General features: G+C 35.6%; 1 protein-coding gene across 1 annotated transcript in view; it reads left to right on the top strand.

Annotated features, from left to right (window-relative positions):
* Window positions 1-22,500, top strand: part of LOC137632433 (cell adhesion molecule Dscam2-like) — a 187,160-nt gene that overhangs the window by 47,923 nt on the left and 116,737 nt on the right. The window contains 4 exon segments of the mRNA XM_068364365.1: window positions 7,739-7,885; window positions 18,285-18,402; window positions 19,712-19,879; window positions 20,268-20,466. Of these exon segments, the coding sequence (XP_068220466.1) occupies window positions 7,739-7,885; window positions 18,285-18,402; window positions 19,712-19,879; window positions 20,268-20,466 (632 nt within the window).

Raw genomic sequence — 22,500 nt, 5'->3', positions numbered from 1 at the left:
ATATATATATATATATATATATATAATATATATATATATATATATATATAATATATATATAACCCTTTCTGAGTGGGGATACCTTAACGTGGTGAACGGGTTTATGTATCACCACGATCTGCAAAGCTGTACTAATCAGGGCCACCCATGCTAGGTTGGTTTGCTGTAAGGGATCAGCCTAAAGTCTCCAGCAATCACCAATCCGCAGTAGGCCATAGTAGTGAGGAAAACTAGCCAAACCCCACCATGAATATAGACAAGTCTGAGGCCCTTGTCCTGCAGTGAACTAGAAACGGCTGCATACACAAACACAAGTAGGCTATATATCTACACAGACACATACATACTGTCTATGGGTACTAGACATCATATATACATCAAAATTTATTAAAATACATAAATTTACCAGTATATACATTACATGTTACTGTACAGTATGTGGTACGTATGTTTTTTGAATCATGATATTTATGTGGTAGATATAGATTATATATGGGTCTTCAGTGAGCCGTGGCAGAGTGATTCAGTACTAAGGTAAAGGTTATTGGTTCACAGTTCCCTCCAACCCAAAAAACCCAAAAAAACTGACAAGAACTGGAGGTGTGACTGTTCATATATATATATATATATATATATATATATATATATATATATATATATATATATATATATATATATATATATATAATATTATTACTAGCCAAGTTACAACCCTAGTCGGAAAAGCAAGATGCTATAAGCCCAAGGGCTCCAATAGGGAAAAATAGCCCAGTGAGGAAAGGAAATAAGAAAATGAATAAATGATGGGAATAGATTAACAATAAATCATATATATATATATATATATATATATATATATATATATATATATATATATATGATAATGCGTGTGTGTGTCTGTGTGCCTGCACATGCGTATGTTGGTCTATTACCTGCACGTGGCATCGTCATGGTAGTAAATATCGCAATAAATAATTATACGTAAAAAGAAAAAAAAAATTACCAATATGATACTTACTGAAATAAGAATTAAATCACAATGCAATATTCTTAGCCCGCCTCCTCTAACATGAATAGGGAAGCGCAACAATAAATTGTTAACAAAGATCAAAACAAGACTACAATATGGCAGCAATGAGGCATTACCGATGGTAATGACATATTCACAATTACATTCAGTAATGTTAATTTACAATGTGTTTTCATTATTTTACATCAGGGTTTTATGAACTGCCTGGCTGTCTGGCTCTACAACCCCTTTCATTTTCAGGTTTTAAAGGCCAGTCATGAATGGCAGAGATAAGGGACAGTGACATTGCCCTAGCAAGTAGGGCAATGCCCTGGAGACACCACATTATATGATCAGCGCCCACGCTAGGACCGAGGAGGGCCAGGCAATGAAATGTCTGCTGAATAGCAGGTAGACCTGTCCTAGAGGCTCCCTCAAACTCCCCATCCTTCCCTCCACCCAAGCTAAGACTAGGGAGGGCCAGGCATTGAAATATCTGCTGATAATTCAACAGGTAGACCTATAGGCTCCCCCAAACTCCCCATCCTTCCCTCCACCCAAGCTAGGACCAGGGAGGGCCAGGCAATGAAATGGCTGCTGATAAACTCAGCAAGTAGACCTATAGGCGCCCCCAAACTCTCATTCTTCCCTACACCCAAGCTAGTACCAGGGAGGGCACGGTAATTAAATGACCGCTGATGACTTAGCACGTAATCCTGTAGACTCCCACAAAACCCGCTTCCTTGACTCACAAGGTAAGGGTGCAGACACTAAATGAACTAACGAGTTTGAGCCAGCTCAAACCCCGGTCTGGCGACCACCATACAGGGACGTTACCAATAAGGGCACAACAAACCTAATGTCTATTGCCATAACCCTTTCAAGTTTTATGAAAACATATTCCGTTAAATTCTATACCAGCTCCATTTACTTGATTATTGAAGCGGGTCACTCCAGTGGAAAATGCTTTTTCTGCTTCAATATTCAGAATTAATTATGTTTAATCACCTAGAGCTAATGAAGCATACAATAATAATTGGTAAAAATAACAATGCAATGCAGTAAAAAAGTAATAAAACTTATTTACATATCAAATAGCATTTTAAACTTGTAATCAATCATATGAAAAAATTTACTGTGTATATTAGCGCAACAGTGCTAATATATTCTATCTTATTTACCTTCTTATTTGTTAATGTTTTTTATAGTTTATATTGAAATGTTTATTTTAATGTTACTGTTCTTGAATAGTTTCTTTTTCCTTGTTTCCCTTCCTCACTGGGTTATTTTTCGTTGGAGACCCCAGGCTTATGGCATCCTGTTTATCCAACTAAGGTTGTAGGTAAGCTACAACCCTAGTTGGAAAAACAGGGTTCAAACAAGGAAAAACAGCCCATTGACGAAAGGAAACAAGGAAATACATAAACTACAAGAGAAGTAATGAACAATTAAAATTAAATGACGTTTTCTGTAGTGTATAAGTCTAACTTATTTCCTAAGGAATTGGTAAAAGCCCAAGTTCATTCATTTATACAAAGGCGCTTCGAACCCTCGAAATCTCCCTCCCCAATAATCCTAAGGAGGATATAGGACACCTTAACCTGACATCCCACAGACAGCGAGTGGCAGTCGATTCCCCGGCAAGTTACATATAGCCTACACCCTATGTTGCGAACTTAGTTTCCAAAAACAGTGTATCCACTTTATAGATGATTCTCGGCGTATGCATACAGGCTGTCAGTGACTAAGACAGCCCTGTGTCCACTCGATTTTCCCCAAGTTACACAAACACACGTGTAGTAAACCTAACCGATATGTAAGGGTACATATCACATTAGGGTGTAGGCCTAGCTACCAAGTCCAATAGCGTTGTCCAATTTCAACTGTATTACGATAAATGATAATATTAGTTAATTCACTCAACAACTTTCCCGTTTAGTTATATATAACGTTTGCATTTATAAGTTAAAGGGCGTATGTACAATAAACTTTATAGAATATTGTATAATTTTTATTAAGTGATTTAATTTATATTGATTTGATTCATATTTTTGTAAAACACTGTAATTCAAATCTGTATTTTGGTATAGAATACTTACGAAAATAATGTAAATTAATAAAATATAACTTTTTTTGTATGATAAAATAATAAAAAAAAAAATTTGGTTAAAGTCTTTGATAAGATAAATTCTTAGTCCGTTTTTTAATAGGTTTGATGGAAAGAAAATAAGTTTTATTTCGAATTTGATTTAGTTTCCAGGGAAAATTTTAGAAGTAAAAATATGCCTATCTCTTCACAACAAACCTTTTATTTTGCCCTTCTAAATAGGCCTAAACATTTATCAGTTGAATAAGTAGAACTTCAAAAGTTCAAAGTTGCAGCAAATGTTTTTATGTTGACCAGGCTGACATGAGTCTTTTTATAGTTTATATATGACATATCTGTTTTGACGTTGTTACTCTTTGTAGAATGATTTATTGTTAATTAGTTCTCATCATTTATTTATTTCCTTATTTCCTTTCCCCACTGGGCTATTTTTCCCTATTGGAGCCCTTGCGCTTATAGCATCTTGCTTTTCCAGCAAGGGTTGTAGCTTGGATAATAATAATAATAATAATAATAATAATAATAATAATAATAATAAATAGACTAGGTTTATCACTTGTTATATGGAAAGGTTAGCAAGTGAAAACCAATAGGCTGAAATTTGGGAAAAATTATTTAGAATCCGTTAGACCCCAACAGAATATTTTAGACAAGCAATGGTACGGATTTATTGTGTCAGAAAATACAACAATTTTACAGGGAAATTAAAAAACCTCTTCGTTATGGCCAAAAAAAAAAAAACTTGAAAAGTTTGAAATTATTTACAATTAATTTAAGACGTAATCGTAATAACAGGTAATATTCATCGTCAAATATAAGAACACACTACTTGGTTTAAAGGGGGGGGAGAGAGAGAGAGAGAGAGAGAGAGAGAGAGAGAGAGAGAGAGAGAGAGAGAGAGAGTCCGAAAAGTAGTTAGTTCCCGTCCACGCCATAATAATAAAAGCAGAATTTATTTATGAATCACTACACAGGAAGAAAATCAGTTACGAGTTACTGCTAAAAGGAAAACATAAAATCTAGAATGGTGGTACTACGTATCAACTGGAAATAACGGACAAAAATTTGGAATAAATCCTTGGATTCCTTCCGTGTGGCTAAACAAGCCACTTTTTCTAAATGTCTTACTGATGATATTACTGTGGGAGGGAGAGAGAGAGAGAGAGAGATCTAAATCCTACTAATAAAGATGTCTAGAGAGAGAGAGAGAGAGGGGCCTAAATAGGAGAGAGAGAGAGAGAGAGAGAGAGAGAGAGAGAGAGAGAGAGAGAGAGGGGGGGGGGGGCCTAAATAGGAGAGAGAAAGAGAGAGATCTAAATCCTACTAATAAAGATGTCTAGAGAGAGAGAGAGAGAGAGAGAGAGAGAGGCCTAAATAGGAGAGAGAGAGAGAGAGAGAGAGAGAGAGAGAGAGAGAGAGAGAGATCTAAATCCTACTAATAAAGATGTCTAGAGAGAGAGAGAGAGAGAGAGAGGGGCCTAAATAGGAGAGAGAGAGAGAGAGAGAGAGAGAGAGAGAGAGAGAGAGAGAGAGAGAGGGGGGGGGGGCCTAAATAGGGGAGAGAGAGAGAGAGAGAGAGAGATCTAAATCCTACTAATAAAGATGTCTAGAGAGAGAGAGAGAGGGGGGGGCCTAAATAGGAGAGAGAGAGAGAGAGAGAGAGAGAGAGAGAGAGAGAGAGAGAGAGAGAGAGAGGGGGGGGGGCCTAAATAGGAGAGAGAGAGAGAGAGAGAGAGAGAGAGAGAGAGAGAGAGAGGGGGGGCCTAAATAGGAGAGAGAGAGAGAGAGAGAGAGAGAGAGAGAGAGAGGGGGGGGGGGCCTAAATCCTACTAATAAAGGAGAGAGAGAGAGAGAGGATTCCTAAATCCTACTAATAAAGAAGTCTAGAGAGAGAGAGGATTCCTAAATCCTACTAATAAAGAAGTCTAGAGAGAGAGAGAGAGAGAGAGAGAGAGAGACCTAAATCCTACTAATCAAGACGTCTATCCTTCACCGTGATCGATCGCGGACTTACAACAGATATCCCCAAACATGCCAAACTCCTTACCCATAGATACACACTGCCCTGCCAAGACAACTAGACCTATCTCCTACAATGAAGCTTCCGTGGGATAAGCAACAGAGCCACGGGATTACAATAGGGGGGACCATTTCATCATATATATGGCTAATGAATGTCCGTGGGAAACACCTGAACTCTCTAGGCGAAGGGATTGTGGATCCTTTGCCGGAGGGACATAAGGATGAGTTTTCTAAGTAAATCAGAATGTTGCGGTAGAGTCAGCGTCTGTGTTTAATCTATTAGATTGCAGTATGCAAATAATATCGTTACATAATGACTTAAGCAAGGGATTTCATTGCTGATTTGATTTAATCTCTTATTATTCTTATTATTATAATTATTACCTAAGTTATAAGCTAGTTTGGAAAATAAGAATGCTACAAGTACGGGTTCTAACAGTGAAAGTAGCCCAATGAGGAAAGGAAATAAGGGAATTGAACAAAACTAAGTAATGAATAAAAAAAATAATATATATAAAGATCAATAACAAAGTTCAAATAAATCAGTCATGAGCTATAAAAAGCTTTCGTCAAAATGCTCCACGGATTCTCCTAAAATGAATATAAGTCTAAAGCAATTTAACATAGGTAAATCACTTTAATGCATAACGCATTATGTATAATCATATATTCCTAATAGTAATCATTGGGATATAAAATCCACTTATATACATGCCGTGAATTGGGTGAAGGAAAGGCTCAGAGAGGTAAGGTTTGAAATAAAAAAAATCTTTACTCGATGTTGTTTGATAAAAAGATCGACATATGATTAATGACTCTAGATCAATCATCGGAAATGATTAATGATATTTGATGAATCACCAGAGAATCTATAAAAAAAAAATTCCTGTTTAAATATTTTTTTTTAACCCTAGCTGATGCTAATGTTGGTGACGGTGACTATGAACGAAATAAAAAGAGATTTCTTACGAGAAATTTGCTACATTCTTAGTAATCAGGCAGGTTATTTCCTTATTTTCTTTCCTCATTAGGCTATTTTTCCCTGTTGGAGCCCTTGGGCTTATAGCATCTTGCTTTTCCAACTAGGTTTATAGATTACCTAATAATAATAATAATAATAATAATAATAATATACCCCCTTTTTTAATTCAACATCAAGATACTCAAAGACAAAACTAAATATTAACGTGGTGAGAGTTTGTATATCACCATGATCAGCAAACCTGTATTAGTCAGGGCCACTCATACTAGGTGTGCGGCCAGTGTGGTGATGAATTGGCCAAATCCCACACTTGAATAAGGACATGTCTGAGGCCTTTGTCCTGCAGTAGAATACAAACGGCTGTTGTTGTTGTTTTTTTTTCTTTCTTTTTTTTTGCTGCAAGTATAACTTAAAACTTAAAAAAAAAAAGTATAACAGATATATCTTCGAAAGAATATCTTGAAAGTTCCAGTTCCTTGATATGGGATAATAGATAAATCTTCTAAAGAACACAAGTTTCTAAACAGGATGTTTATAGCTAGGCGCTGGGGTCTGTGAGACCATTCAGCGCCCAAGTCCAACTGAAAGGAAACCCAAACAGTTAGGTGAAAGTTAGAAGAGATTGCAAAGCACGGAAGTAAGGTAAAAGTATATAAAGCCATAAGGGTTATGTTGGCCTGGTGATTGCCAAGACTGGAATTAGAACCCAGCTCGTTAGTTTATTTGGTCGCTACAATCTCACCCTCCTTGTGAGCTAAGATAGGGGTTTTTGGGGGAGCTTCTAGGTCTATCTGCTGAGTCATCAGCAGCCATTGCCTGGCCCTTCTTGGTCCTAGCTTGGATGGAGAGGGGGCTTAGGTGATGATCATATGTATATATTGTTAGTCTCTAGTGCATTGTCCTGCTTGAAAGGGCAGTGTCAGAGTCCCTTGCCTCTGACATTCATGAGTGGCCTTTAAACCTTTAATTGCAGCTAGGCCTAGGGGTGAGGAACTATACAATGATCTTATGTAATGCCTATAATGCACCTCGCACATTCTACCAAGGTTATTTATGAGATTAACTTAGCAAATTTGGTTCAGTAGTAGTATATAACAAAAAGATGAAACCGATTAATTAGGTAGTAAAGTAAGAGGCAAATTCATTTAATCCCAAGGGCTATTTAAAAAAAAAATTTATAATACATCATTGCAATCAATAAATGAAACTTAGTGGATTTGTTAAAGAAAATTAAAATGGGTGATAAGTGGAAGTTCGTTAGAGAGAGAGAGAGAGAGAGAGAGAGAGAGAGAGAGAGAGAGAGAGAGAGAGAGAGAGAGAGAGCATAGTTTGTACAATGAAAGATTTAAACATTAAATATATATCCGATAAGTTAAAACACACGCATACATACACACACACACACATATATATATATATATATATATATATATATATATATATATATATATATTATATATATATATATAATATATATATATATAGAGAGAGAGAGAGAGAGAGAGAGAGAGAGAGAGAGAGAGAGAGAGAGAGAGAGAGAGAGAGAGAATAGCATTTGTACAATAAAAGATTTATACAAATATATCCCCCTCTAATTATAATTTCCTCTTATTTTTAGATGGGCGCCACTGGGTACTACCAACGGGCGAGCTAGTTATTCAAAACATCGCGCCCACGGACGCCTACACCCGAGTATCGTGCACAGCGAGTCACGCCTTCGACCCAACGCCTAGGACATCCAATGTCGCTAGAGTTATCGTAACAGGTAAGAGAGGAAAAATAGGATTATTCATTGGTTATTTCTCTTTTTCGTGTTTTTTTAAGTTTTTAAATTTTATATAAATCAAAGATTTACTTTAATGTTGTTACTGTTCTTAAAATATTTTATTTTAATTGTTCATTACTTCTCTTGTAGTTTATATAAATATCCTTATTTCGTTTCCTCACTGGGCTATTTTCCCCTTTTGGAGCCCTTGAGCTTAATAGCATCCTGCTTTTCCAACTAGGGTTGTAGCTCAGCTAATAATAATAATAATAATAAAATGTTCAGATTTTTAGCCTACATATACTTGTAGGCTAAAGATCTCAACAAGTTATTCCTATAAGCCATGAAAAATACTAGGCCAACTCACAATGTTACCGTAATAGCTAATATTGAGAATTTAACAATAGCCACTTTTAATACTAACAAGTAACTGAACTTAAAGCTATGCTAAACATCAATAAGCCAGTTAAGCCTAGGCCTAGATGAAAACCAATATAGAACTTGGTAAGAAAACCTGAATATCAACATGCCACCAGTTAGACCTAGGCCTATATGAAAACCAATAGATTTTATCTACCTTAGTGAGAGATAAATTAACGAGTCCTGCCTCTAGTAAGAGAATCATCAAAAAATTCGACAAGCTATAGTCCAAAAAATTACAAACCGTTAAACATTACGAAAATTAGTAATATCAAAGTAAAGAGTTTCTCATAAAAAACCGCTAATGGACGTTGACATATACAAGTCAGTCATTTCAACACACTCATATGCAGGACAGATTTCAACAAGCCTCGTTAGTCAATTTAAAGAATACAATATCAATCTAAATCCTAAAAAAATATCGATATAATCAAATATACCCTTATCACGTGCAGTGTATTTATCAAATAACAATCTTCAGATATGGAACAAATGTCCATCGGTAAAATTAAGCAGAAATAGATTTTGCTACGTGGGATTTTAGAAATGGAAGATGGCTCTCCAATACTCCGCCTCTACTAATATCTATTAAGTTAAATCATTAGCATGGAAATATGAATAAGCATTGTTGATTTATAAGAATCTTTGCATCGTAAGAACGAAGTTTTCATGTCCCCTGTATACCTAAACTATAGGCTGTAGGATCCATATAGGCCTAGGCCTACATCTTGTAGGCTACGAAGCGTTGTCTCGATGTGTGAAAAAACTGAGCTGAGAAGCAGGTAAATCTCACGAAACCATTTTTAATTCGAGTCTAATTCCTGCCCAGTCTATTATATTAACTGTTAATGACAGAGATCAACACTCTTAATTAACCTAATCTCCGTTAATGATGTCTGGAAGGTTGTTGAAATTTCTCTGTTGGAAGGAAGAGCTTCGTTTTGACGACTTCAATGTGGTCAAGTATGAAAGACCAAAAGACGTCTGTATTTGAGCTTATTTATTTATCTACATCTGTTTATCATCAAGTTTAGATTGTTTGATATTCACCTTTGATATTTATCTTGCAAGTTCTTGGCTAACGGGTTTAGCCTACAAGCTCTGTACCTTAGGCTGAAGACGTTAGTTTGGGGTCGGTACCTTAGGGAGGCCAAGGTCTATAGACCTTGAGGGAGGCTGGAGGGTTTTATTGTAGTTACGGACGGGGAAAACTTTCCTACTACAAGTACGAAGAATCTGAATTTGAAAGATATATGTATGAAGAGATGAACTACATGTATATGTTTTATTATATTTTATTTCCGTTTACTGGACAATGAATAACATCCCTAAATTTCGAATTCTTGAGGAAAACGCCTTTTCCGATCATACCTAATCTGGATTCAAAGACTTCGTGGTGATAAACAGTATAATATATATATATATATATATATATATATATATATATATATATATATATATATATATATATATGTGTGTGTGTGTGTGTGTGTGTGTGTGTGTGTGTGTGTGTGTGTGTAATAAAGTGGTCATCATACATTTAATAATATATACATTGTTAAGTTTCAGCCAATATCAGATATGCGTTTTTCTAATACATAATATTATCTTCTTGAAATGATTAATACGAAAAAGTTGCTAGAATCTATTAAAATTAATGATTAAGGAGATATTTACCGATGAATATTATCAACAGAGCTTTACTATAGGAAAGGACGACATCTTAACGGTGCCACGTAGATTTTCTTCGCAATGCATTGTGGGTAAAAATGCCTGATCGTCTTTTGTTTCGTTCTGAATTTAGGTTACGGTAAACTTGCTGAAACTTGTTTGGTTCCTCTGTTTCAAACTGTAAACACTTCAAGTATTGTATATACAGCAATACACTTATATATATATATATATATATATATATATATATATACACTTGCTCAGCTACAAACCTAGTTGGAAAAGCAGGATGCTATAGGCCTAAGGGCTCCAAGAGGGGAAAATATCCCAGTGAGGAGATAAAACAAGGAAATAGGGTGTATATATATATATATATATATATATATATATATATATATATATATATATATATATATATATATATATATATATATATGCTTCATTTCCTTTCCTCAACGGGATATTTGTCCCTGTTGGAGCCCTTAAACTTATAGCATCCTGTTTTTCCTATCAGGGTTTTAGCTTGGTATAATAATAATAATAATAATAATAATAATAATAATAATAATTTGTTAATATTATATTGGTAGGAAAAATAAATATTTTGTATCAGAAATCCGGCATTGGTTAATTAATATCATAACTTATAAGTGATTACTCGTATACTAATAAAACTCATAAATTAAGAATTCATATATCCTTTAAGAGGTATAAAATTAACAAACGAAAACAAAGCAAGATTATTATACCACTTTGAAAAAGGACAATTTCAAATAAAATTCCGTAGAGAAATTTCAACCAACTTCATCTTAGGTTCGAGAAAAAATTTCTTGGTGAATCACTTACATCGAAATATATTTACGTATGAAATTGTAAATGATTTCATTACCTAGATTCCTATTATACTTACTTCAAAAATGGAATATTTTCCATGATATTGTCATTACAAAGCCACAATGCCGGACAGGATTCGAGTTTCGCCTTTTGGTTTATAATATACATATTCCAGCCTCACTACATTTCACGAAATGTTGAATTCTTTTAGACCTATTTTCATTAAGCTATCAATTTTCATTATCAGTTAGTACAACATTATATAGTTCGATCATTTAGAGAAATTTCATCCCACAAATTTGGGTTTTGTCTACCAAACCTAATATATAGAAAATAAAACACCATTAAACTCTATATAACCACCTAAAAAAACATATTTAACTATATTATCACCTAAACGTAGACACATAATCGGACCTTAATATATAAATCAACATTTGAAATCATAATTTGAATCATATCCAAACACAGTATAAAGTTTAAAGTAGGCCTAAGTAAGCCTAAGTAAACATAAATATGGAATAAACCCCTATTTAACTATATCATCACCTATATACGGACACATAATAGCAACATAATATATAAATAAACCTTTGAAAACACGATTTGAATCAACATAGCCAAACTACACCTAAATACAGCCACATAATAGCAACATAATATATAAATAAACATTTGGAAACACGATTTGAATCAACATATCCAAAAATACAAGTTAAAAGTTAAGTAAACCCACCACCAAATTCACAACAAATACTCACCAATAGAAGACGTCCTTCTCAAATGGTTTTTATCTTCACGAGATGTTTCAGAAACGTTTACGTAGGCCACAGAATATCCGAACGCGCGATATTAATAAATCTAATATTAAATATGTCGCAAAATACGAGAAAGCACTTGCACATATGAAAGGTAACACTTAACGCCACGCGCTCAAGGCATCAAATGAGCAACAATGTTAACACGATTACACGATACGTTTCGAATGGCTAACAACTATGTTGTTGACTACCGGATAACAAGGTAATCTGGTATTTTGATTAGTATGTCTTTTTATTAATCATTGCAATGGTATAATATTGTTCTAGTATCCCTACTGTAATTGATTATGATTTTAAAGTACCTTATTATGCAATAGACGTACTATTTCCTTCTCTGGGTATTTTGAAATGCTCAAGTTGACGTATTCTATTCCAAATTAAAATTCCTGATTATTATTTCCATAAATCAATTAAAATGAAGGTGCACATCAGTATTTGTAATTTATAAATGATAAATGACAACTGATAAATGATAAGAATCCGTTCACCGTCTGTAGGTGGGTTGGGCCCAAAGTGGCGGGAAAAGAGGACTTTGATACATCACTCCTCCATTTGAGCTCAACTCTCCGAGTGTTACTCTCTTGTGTTCCTGTGTTTTTTTCGTGATTTACCGGATAATTCTTCGTTGTGGGTGCTTCTAATAATCTCCCAGTGTTAAGTATGATATTGTTTTTTTTTATTTAGAATCTTTCGTGGATATCCTAATAACATGTTTATTAGTAATATAGGTAGGATAAAAATGGTGTGCCGGTTCCCGCCTCTTCTTAGTTTATTTACGGTAACTTAGGTTCTTTTATACTCTTCCACCCTTGCCTAGATTATTCTCAGTGTCATTTTCATCTCTTTTGGATTAGTTTTTCTTTATTTCAGTCCGTTATTTATTAGTAATGGTTAGTATTCTGTGTTTTCGACTAACAGTAGGCCTACTGTCTAGCCGCCAAGACTACCATTTCCCTCTTCCCGGATAATTTGGCCAATTTTCATATATATATATATATATATATATATATATATATATATATATATATATATATATATATATATATATATATATATATATGTTGAGTCCTGAAGAGCAATTTTTTTCAATTGTTTGGCTACATGAGTCTGAAATTAAACTAGTTTATATAAAAGTGTATTGAAATTCATAGACTGCAATCTTTTAATGGTAGACCCAGGCTATTTGGAGTAACATTTAAACTAAAGTTTTCTTTCATTGTAGGTGATGAATAGTTATATAATGAAAAATGGCTAAAAATAAAGGTTTACAATTCATTACAATCGTCTTCCATGTAGTATTAAGTTAATATCTCTCAAATAAAGGATTTCATTGATATCTGGAAGTTGTATGAAATGTGATATTGTTTCTTACAAAACTTACCTTATGTATTTTACATGCAATAATTTGTTCTACCTTAATATGATTACGAATATATCTTGTGTTTTACTTTTCAAGATTACAATACCATGACTTTCCAACAACCATTTTCGAATAAGTATTATAGGTTGATGTTAGGCCTAGAAATTTCATGTTCAGCTAAAGAAAAAAAAAGTCTATATATCAGAAAATATATAATGGTGATTAAAGAATGAGATTTGTGTTTTCAATGTAGATATTTTTATCGATATACTGAACTTGCCGGCTATTGATATTATTACTAGCTAGGGGGAAAAGCAGAATGCTATAAGCCCAAGTGCTCCTAATTTGACCTTATATGTATTGACCAGGCTGACATAAGTCATTTTATAGTTTATATGTGACATATTTGTTTTTGACGTTGTTAATAGTTTATATAGATCATATCTGTTTTGACGCTGTTACTGTTTTTAGAATGATATATTGTTGATTTATTCTCATCATTTATTTATTTCCTTATTTCCTTTCCTCACTGGGCTACTTTTCCCTTTTGGAGCCCTTGGGCTTAGAGCATTTTGCTTTTCCAACTAGGGTTGTGGCTTGGCTAATAATAATAATAATAATATTAATAAAAAGACGCCTCAAAATCTGGAAACTCGACCATCAGATTCGGTATTACCGGGAAAACTGCCATAGTAAAGTATGTTTTAATATTGGCCCACTAACTTAAATGCAGACATAAGAAGGAATGATATAGGTGTAAGTGCTCGGGTATCCTGTGGTCTAGTACTAACGTTTATGAAAACATTCTTTGAAGAGCATTTAAATAGGTCGCCTCCTTTTGTAAGTGAGTACCTATTGTGAATTTGGTGGTACGTTTCCTAAAATGGGTTCCACAAGGAACTACAAGAATTGGAAGACCCAGGCATGCATGGCAGAAGACCATGAAGCGTGAAGTAGGGGATGATGATTGAAGAAATATTGAATTGAAATATCTAGATAGATATCCGGAGAAATGTAACTGAGGCCCTTTGCGTTCATAGTCGTAGGAGGAGATTATTATTATTATTATTATTATTATTATTATTAGCTAAGCTCCACTCACGTTTTAAAGGAGTAAGCACTGAAATTAGTAAAACTTTAATCATTCACTGCGTTTTCCAAGTTTTCAGACCCCTGATGCCAACATACTCTTTCCGTTGATAAACAGAACGGCTGAGAGAGAGAGAGGAGAGAGAGAGAGAGAGAGAGAGAGAGAGAGAGAGAGAGGTGAGGACCTGCGACTAGTAGGGCAACACAGTCGCTCTGATTACAGGAAAAGGCAGACCGAATTCTGTTTTTTTTTTCTTTTTTTTTGACTTGACACATTCGATTTACAGGTCCTGGAAACGAGTAAGAGTATACGAGGGAGACGAAGGAAGGTCGGATGAAATAGTGATAGAAAGAGAGGCTTTAAAACGGTTAGATTTGTAAGATAGATGAGGGAAACTTGCTGGCGTAAATGTTCTCAGTTTACGAAGTTCGGTTCTAAGACGAACGCAGAACTTTTTCGATTATTACCCCTGACTAGAGATGATGTATTTGTAGCCCTTGGGCTTATAGCATCCTGCTTTTCCAACTAGGGTTGTAGCTTGGCTAGTAATAATGCGTTTAGTTTGTCTTTTGTAAGTGGGGTGGTGCAAAACGGTATGTGTGGGGTTTTACCCCATAACGGTTAATAAGAACAACATATTGGAAAGAAGTTAAAGAACTCTTCTAGGAGAAGGACAGAAGGACACCCCAAAATCAACACCTTGTTCTATAGTCTTGGGTCCCTAGTCTCTGTACCATGGCCTTCCACTGTCTTGGGTTAGAGTTCTCGTGTTTGGGGGAACACACGGCCACAGTATTCTATCTTATTTCTCCTCCTCTTCCCCGGTAGTACTTATTTTAACCATTTTTAAATCTATTATTTAGTAATCTATTAATCCGGATCTTATATCCTATTACCCAAAAGGAAATGAATAACTTAGAAATTTCATCACAGATAATTGCATCAACTACATTTTAAGGACCACAGTAAGAACAAGAGCCCGTGCTGGCCTAAGGCCAGCTCAATCTAAAGCAATAACATGAATACCAAACAGAGTAATATGAGCAATACTATCCAAACATGACGTTGATTAATACAAGCGATATGGATGGAAAATATGGCAAGAGATGCCTCAACTCTGTTGGCTGATCCCCTCCCCCCCCCCACCTCATCCTATCCCAGAAGCCCCGCCCCCACCTCCTACTACAGCAACATCAGCCAGCCAGCTCCTCTTGCCTCCACGCTCCTGCTATTAAATCTCGCGGAATTTATGAGAAAGCATTAACCTAGTTCAGCCGAAGTCCTCATTTGTTTAGATTAGTTGTAGTGAGGAGGTCATATATTCCCCATTGTTGTCTGGAATGGTCCATAATGAATAGAGCTCAAAGTTGCATTCGCTCTTCCATATAATCCGACCTTACCGGCGGTGATTTGTTAAGATTCAAAAGGCATCAGGAGAACGCTTCGCTGTTTTTCCCTCTTCAGTTGCTTATTGTCTCTTTTGTTTCTTAGTAATCTGCGTCTAAACGTTATCGTTATCATGTTTTATCTCCTATCTATCAAATAAAGTTTCTGATACGTCCTATATTCTTTCATTATATATGATATATCCATTTTAATGTTAATGTTCTCAAGATATTTTATATTGTTTGTTCATTGCTGCTCGTGTAGTTTATTTATTTCCTTGTTTCCTCTCCTCACTGGGCTATTTTTCCTTGTTGGGGCCTTTGGGCTTACAGCATCCTGCTTTTCAACTAGGGTTGTAACATAGCCGGTAATAATATTAGTATTATTTACCTATCCATAAGGTCTCTGCAACGTCCCTCCTATCCCTATGAACATACACGTCTCCTATCCTTTACCTATCCCCAGCTAGACCCAATTGATATCATAATAAAAAAATTCTTATTCATAATTCTATCATTAAAGACAACTATTTCCTACAAAAATAAATTGTCGAGCTGAGAATTTGCTTAATAACCTTCGCCGAGTAATGGCGCTCATAAGTGTCATGTATTCTGGGTACTTGTGATAAAGTGTAATGAGGGACATAATGACCTTAGGTGTGTAATTTCCTGAACTTGTTTAACGTATTTTTTTCAGAACTGATTCATAATTATGGATGTTTCGTTTAGTTTTTGTTATTTAGAAATTTTAAGTTTTTTTTCGTGGGGTGTGTGGTAGGTCTACGATTTTTTCTGTTATTATCATTATTATTTTGTTTTTATTATTACTACTACTACTACTACTACTACTATTGCTATTAAAAGCCAAGCTACAACCCTAGCTTGAAAAGCAAGATACTGTATGCCATTAAATTAGATCTTCTATATATATAAACTTTAAAAACTTACAAACATTATTATTATTATTATTATTATTATTATTATTATTATTATTATTATTATTACGTTAGATCCAAGGCCTATTTCACCTTTAGTTCCAGCATTATTTTGGGTTACCTATTTCCCTGAAATAGTAAGCATATTCTTTTAATAGGAAAGACCAAAATTTATAAAATTCTACGACAGGTCTTAGTATGCAGCCATGAGATTTTTTTTCCAAATTAAGAAAGAAACTTAAGTGCATTGAATTTTTGTCATAACGATTCATATTTTCAATGAAAGTATCTATATTTTTTTGCTTGAAAATATTCTTGGTGGATCCTAAAGCTTAAGGAAAGCGGTAGCAAAGGGAAGTAAATAAAGGTTACCAGGTATTGAGGATCGTGAAGTGGATGAAATAGAGGGAATAACTTGCTTCTCTCTCTCTCTCTCTCTCTCTCTCTCTCTCTCTCTCTCTCTCACAACAAAGTACACTCTTAGTTCAAGTGGAGGCTCTTGTTCATTGAAGTGCGCACATGCATACTGGAAAGGAAGTGTTCTTGTGTCATGTAGGTGTCTCTCTCTCTCTCTCTCTCTCTCTCTCTCTCTCTCTCTGTCAAAATTATCTACCGAACTAGGACGATAGACAGAAAGCGAATGTAGGACGAAGCGAGGAAAGGGATTGTATGCTGTAAAAGGGAGATACTCTCTCTCTCTCTCTCTCTCTCTCTCTCTCTCTCTCTCTCTCTGTCAAAATTATCTACCAAACTAGAACGATAGACAGAAAGTGAATATAGGACGAAGCGAAGAAAGGGATTGGATGCTGTAAAAGGGAGATAGTCAGTCAGTCGGTCCGAAGGACAGAGGATCGAGGCAAATCAATTAACGTGGAAGCGCCTCTCAATTTTCCCCTCCAACGGCAAAAAGAGGCTCAGCGCTATCCAGTGCCAGGGTTTCCACCGCTTCCGTGTGACGGTGCCGAGAGCTGGGAGTGGGCTGGTGGGAGAGAATAAAAAGGAAGGAAGGCGGGCGAAGGCAAATTGTTTCATTATCTTCGATAAGTGATGAGGAAGACCTTTCAAATTGGTGTCGCCGTGAGAATATAAGTCTGGTAAATTATGATCGATAGAGGTTGAGGTCTTGTGAATGGAGAACGTTGGTGTTTTTGCAGATTCCTATATTTTTCTTCAAACCAATGAATTTGATTATCTTCTGTTTTCATCTCAAACATTAAAAGCAAAAAAAAAAAAAAAAAAAAAAAAAAAAAAAAAAAAAAAAAGTACTTTTAGGATGAAGGAATCTCCCAATGGCCCGTTACTTTTTAAATTACTTATAGAACGTAACGAACATAACCTTTAAAACATGAAAAACTGAGTTAATCTTCATTCTTTTTAATTCACATAGTGTACACTCAGGCGCACTATTCTATCTGTTTCATAATTTCCTTTCTTCCCAGGGCTATTTTTCCTTGTTGTAGCCATTACAGGGCCTAATGCATCCTCCTTTTCCAACATATATATATATATATATATATATATATATGTTTGTGTGTATGTATTTGTTTATGTGTATATACCAATGTTTCTGTTTTATACTTATATAATAATAAAGTCTTTATAGTAGCTATTAAAAAATAATTCTTCCCTAAATATGCTAGACATCACTAGTTGGAAAGAAATGTTATATAAAACAAAAATTGGAAATTCGTTATATAATTTCAATACCCCGTCAAGATGTTCAATATTGAATTTTTCTATTGAAACTATATAGATGACTGGTGCATGTACAACAAATATTCTTAAATCTGTTGAAAGGTTCTCTGTCCTTAGCTAGTAGTAATAATGACCAATGAGAACAAGACGTTTTTAATAACAACCTCCTTCTCTTACCACATCTCCAGGTGAGCCTAGACTTAGCCGACCTCAGCTTCTGCTCCGCCGTGACATCATCCGACCTTGGTCAAGAGAAGACGTCCTTTTACCTTGTATCGCTCGAGGACATCCTCTGCCATCCGTTGCGTGAGTAACTACTTATCTCCTTTGCCGATAGAGGCCTCTGATCATTCAATATTCTTTGGTAACTTGCTGTGGCTGGCTTAAATTATGCTTTGCTTCCTCGGCTCTAGGACAAAACGAGGAAGCAACGATTTATAGAACAGAGATAGGAATGCTGTTAGGGGGAAAACATAGAGGGAGGCAGAGAATTAGATGGAGAGATAAGGTGAAGGATGACATGGAGAGAAGAGGTTTGGTGGAAGGTAGTGCCTTTGATACAAGGCATTGGAGAGGGCGCATCAGGAAACCGACCACTTAATGGAGGGATAATGTTTGGAAAGAAGAAGAAGGCTTATAACAGGCTGTAGCGAACATACGTCAGTAGTTTCTGATTACAATGGAATCAGAAGTTCAAGAAATCGAGTTTAGTCATTCATAATAAGTTTCTCCACTTTGACTTTGGGTCTATAAAATATTTTAGGAGAGTCTGAGTCTGAGCTCGGCTGCATTGGGAAAATACAAAAGGGTGGTCGTGTTGGGTGATGCGAATGCAAAGGTATGTTCTGTTCCTCAAGCTTAGTGTGATTGTAGTCATTGCAGTTCGATGCTGAGTTACTGATTACATTAAAAAGCGATGGACTACTGTAAACAGTATTATGTATTATATTGCATCATATATTTTAATACTTTTATTGTTGAATTCATGTTTACAAAATGAAACAATTAGTTAATAGTCATGTTTATTCAATGTTATATCGTATAAATACATCTGATTACAAAGGTATTATACTCAGCATCTCCCTTACATAATAAAGAGCCATCCAGTGTTTGGCTCTCTCTCTCTCTCTCTCTCTCTCTCTCTCTCTCTATATATATATATATATATATATATTGTATATTTATGTGTATATATATATATATATATATATATATATATATAGTCACGCTTATAGGGGAGAGAGAGTAGTCCTACCCTGGTGAGAAGGGTGTACCCCGAAAGGTACACTCGGAAACCACACTTGCCCACAAGTTACTGAACCATCGGATTGTAGTTAGGAAAGGAGGAAGGGATGGGAAGGGTCGAGTCTGTGTTTTAGCATATGTATCTAAATTTTGAGATGTTATTTGTGACGGGTCACGTACACTATTTACATAATGATAACCGCTACTTTATACAAATTTCCGGTTAACCGTGGAGTACTCCAAGGGAATGTGTTGTCACTTATGTTGTTTAAACTCCTCATGGATTTTGTATAACCAAACTTATTGCAATTTTTAGATTGAATGTCTTCAAATCCTCGTCCCTAACATTCCGACTTTCTGTCGTCTGCAGATGGTACAAAGACGACGAGTCTCATGGACGCGTCAGCCTCACTAACAGCAATAGTAACGGCCGCGTTCAGGTGATCAACGGGCAGCTTTTCCTGTCCACTCTGCGAGATGAAGACAACGGACATTACCTGTGCATCGCTAATAATTCAGCTGGGACTGATTCCTACAGGTGAGAGTGAATGAGAGTGAAACGCCTATCTTTCATGCACTATAATTAGCATTATATTTGATTATTTTTATTATTATTATTATTACTGTTTTTATTACTAGCTAAGCTACAACCCTAGTTGGAAATGCAGGTAATAGCTAAGCTACAACACTAGTTGAAAAAGCAGGATTCTATAAGCCTTAGGGCTCCAACAGGGGAAAGTAGTCCAGTGAGAAAAGGAAATAAAGAAATAAATAGAATTATGAAAAGTAATAAAAAATGGAAACGAAATATTTTAAGAATAGTTACAACGTTAAAACAGACTGTTTAAAAGATAAACATTCGCTGCTAGTTTGAACTTTTAGAATATAATTGTATTTTTATGAAATATAAAAAAAATCTTTTCCAGAGTCGATATATTAGTGAGGGAGCACCTGAGCGTCTCTGTGGAACCAAGTCTCCAGCGAGTGGACTTGGGCCGGCCAACGAAGCTAACCTGTCGCGTGTCCGGGTCACCTGTCAATTCGGTGACCTGGTATAAGGACGGGCGTCCACTTCCGCCTCTTCCACGGGTGACTGCCTACGACAGGAGCTTACATCTGAGTCAGGTAAGAGTGAATCTTGTTATAAGTTCGAGGAACTAACTTATTACTTCCGCCAAGGAGGTTATAAAGTCGAGTCGGTTTATTTATTTATTTGTCTGCTTGTGTCAAAACTTCTTGACGGATTTTGACAAACTTTCCACTCTCTCTCTCTCTCTCTCTCTCTCTCTCTCTCTCTCTCTCTCTCTCGATGGCCTGGCACTTTTTTGTAGTAGTGAGAGAGCTTGCGCGGTTTTCAACCAAGGAATTTCAGGTTTTCAAGGAAAATGGGACGATATTGGAAAACTCAAACTGATAGAATTTCTATTTCTTATTGCCTTTGAGCTCCCTGGAGACCACTATAAAAATAATCCATGTAAAATTGTAATTGTATATGTCTTCTTTCCCACCGTTATCCCTACATTAAAGGGGTCGGTTGCCTGATGAGCCCTCTCCAATGTCTTCTATCAAAGGCATCCTCTTCCACCAAACCTCTTCTCTTCATATCATCCTTCACCTCATCTCGCCTTCTAATTCTATGCCTCCCTCTTGATCTTCTCCCCCTAAGAGGTTCCTTCCAAGACCTCCTCACTTCCTCCCCACCATCTATCCACCATCCCAGTCGTGACACTTTTATCTCTGTAAGCTTTACTACACCTGCCATTCTTATTTCATCATTTTTCAATCTTTCAAGCAGTATATTCCCATAATCCATCGCAATGTTCTCGTCTCTGTACTTATATGTTAATAAAATTGCAAGCATATTTTGTATTTTATGCATAGTATTTTGTATTACATTCTGACATTTGAAAGGATTGCTTAGTGCAGAAAAGGTTGAGCACAGCTACTCTAAAACATTATAAAATATCATTGTAGTGTTCCTTCACTCTAGACACATTTTCTTTAACCTTTGCACTTCATACTTAACCTTGGTCACCACTTTCTTGAACACACCTTGCTGTGTAACCTTTTCTACTCTTAGTACAACTGAATGACCTTCCCGGCCCCAGGATCTTATGGCCCAAAATACAAATTCTATAAATATGAATTAGATTTATATTGTAACTTTCAAGACAAATTCAAATATCGAAAGCGAATATGTTAGGTACTAAATAACCTCTTTTTAACTTTTAATTCATAGTACAATTGAATGACATTCCTGGCCCCAACACCTTTTGACCCACTTCCATGAATTAGAAGGATATGGTCCCCTTCTTTGCTAAATTCAAATATCGAATGCTGAGGTTACAAGCCGAGAGAGAGAGAGAGAGAGAGAGAGGACTGTCATCGCGTGCGAAGACGAAGACCATGGTTGATTAATTAAGAAGCAGACCAAATCCCCTTTTAATTAATATGAAGTCTAAGCTTTGGCCAGAACAACAGTACCCTGGACCCAGTGTTGCCAACCTTATGGACTATCCTCACTTGGTAGGGACAAATCGCCTAATGAACTCTGAGTTGGCAACGCTGCGTCGACCCGCTTCTTCCCCCTCGCTGTATATACTGTTGTTATTGCCTTGAGTTACCCTTCCGCTATTAGATCAATCTTCGTAGTACATAAGGAAGCTCAAATGAAGTTCGAGCTTCAAGCTACGTAGCACGATGAAGCTGGAGAAGTATCGCCACAGTAAAAGATTCGATCAAGAGTCGATGAGGAGAGAAATCAATTGACGGAAATTTAAAAAGAAAGCAAATCTTTAAAGTTGTTATTATTATTATTATTATTATTATTATTATTATTATTATTATTATTACTTGCTAAGCCACAACCTTAGTTGGATAAGCAGGATGCTATAAGCCCAAAGGGGCTCCAACAGGGAAAGTAGCCCAGTGAGGAAAGGAAACAAGGAAAATGAAATAATAATAATAATAATAGTAATAATAATAATAATAATAATAATAATACGATTTACCAATCCATTCATCTGTCTGTCAGTGTATATTCCTATCTCTCTCTCTCTCTCTCTCTCTCTCTCTCTCTCTCTCTCATACATCGGAGAAATACTTAACGAAAGAAAGGAAAGATCAATGTCCATTTCAATTCTGAACGTTTTCAAATTG

Source organism: Palaemon carinicauda, chromosome 41 (assembly GCF_036898095.1).
Source record: "Palaemon carinicauda isolate YSFRI2023 chromosome 41, ASM3689809v2, whole genome shotgun sequence".
Lineage (NCBI taxonomy): Eukaryota > Metazoa > Arthropoda > Malacostraca > Decapoda > Palaemonidae > Palaemon > Palaemon carinicauda.
The sequence above is the reverse complement of the archived record's forward strand: the minus strand, read 5'-3'. Positions and strand labels throughout refer to the sequence as shown.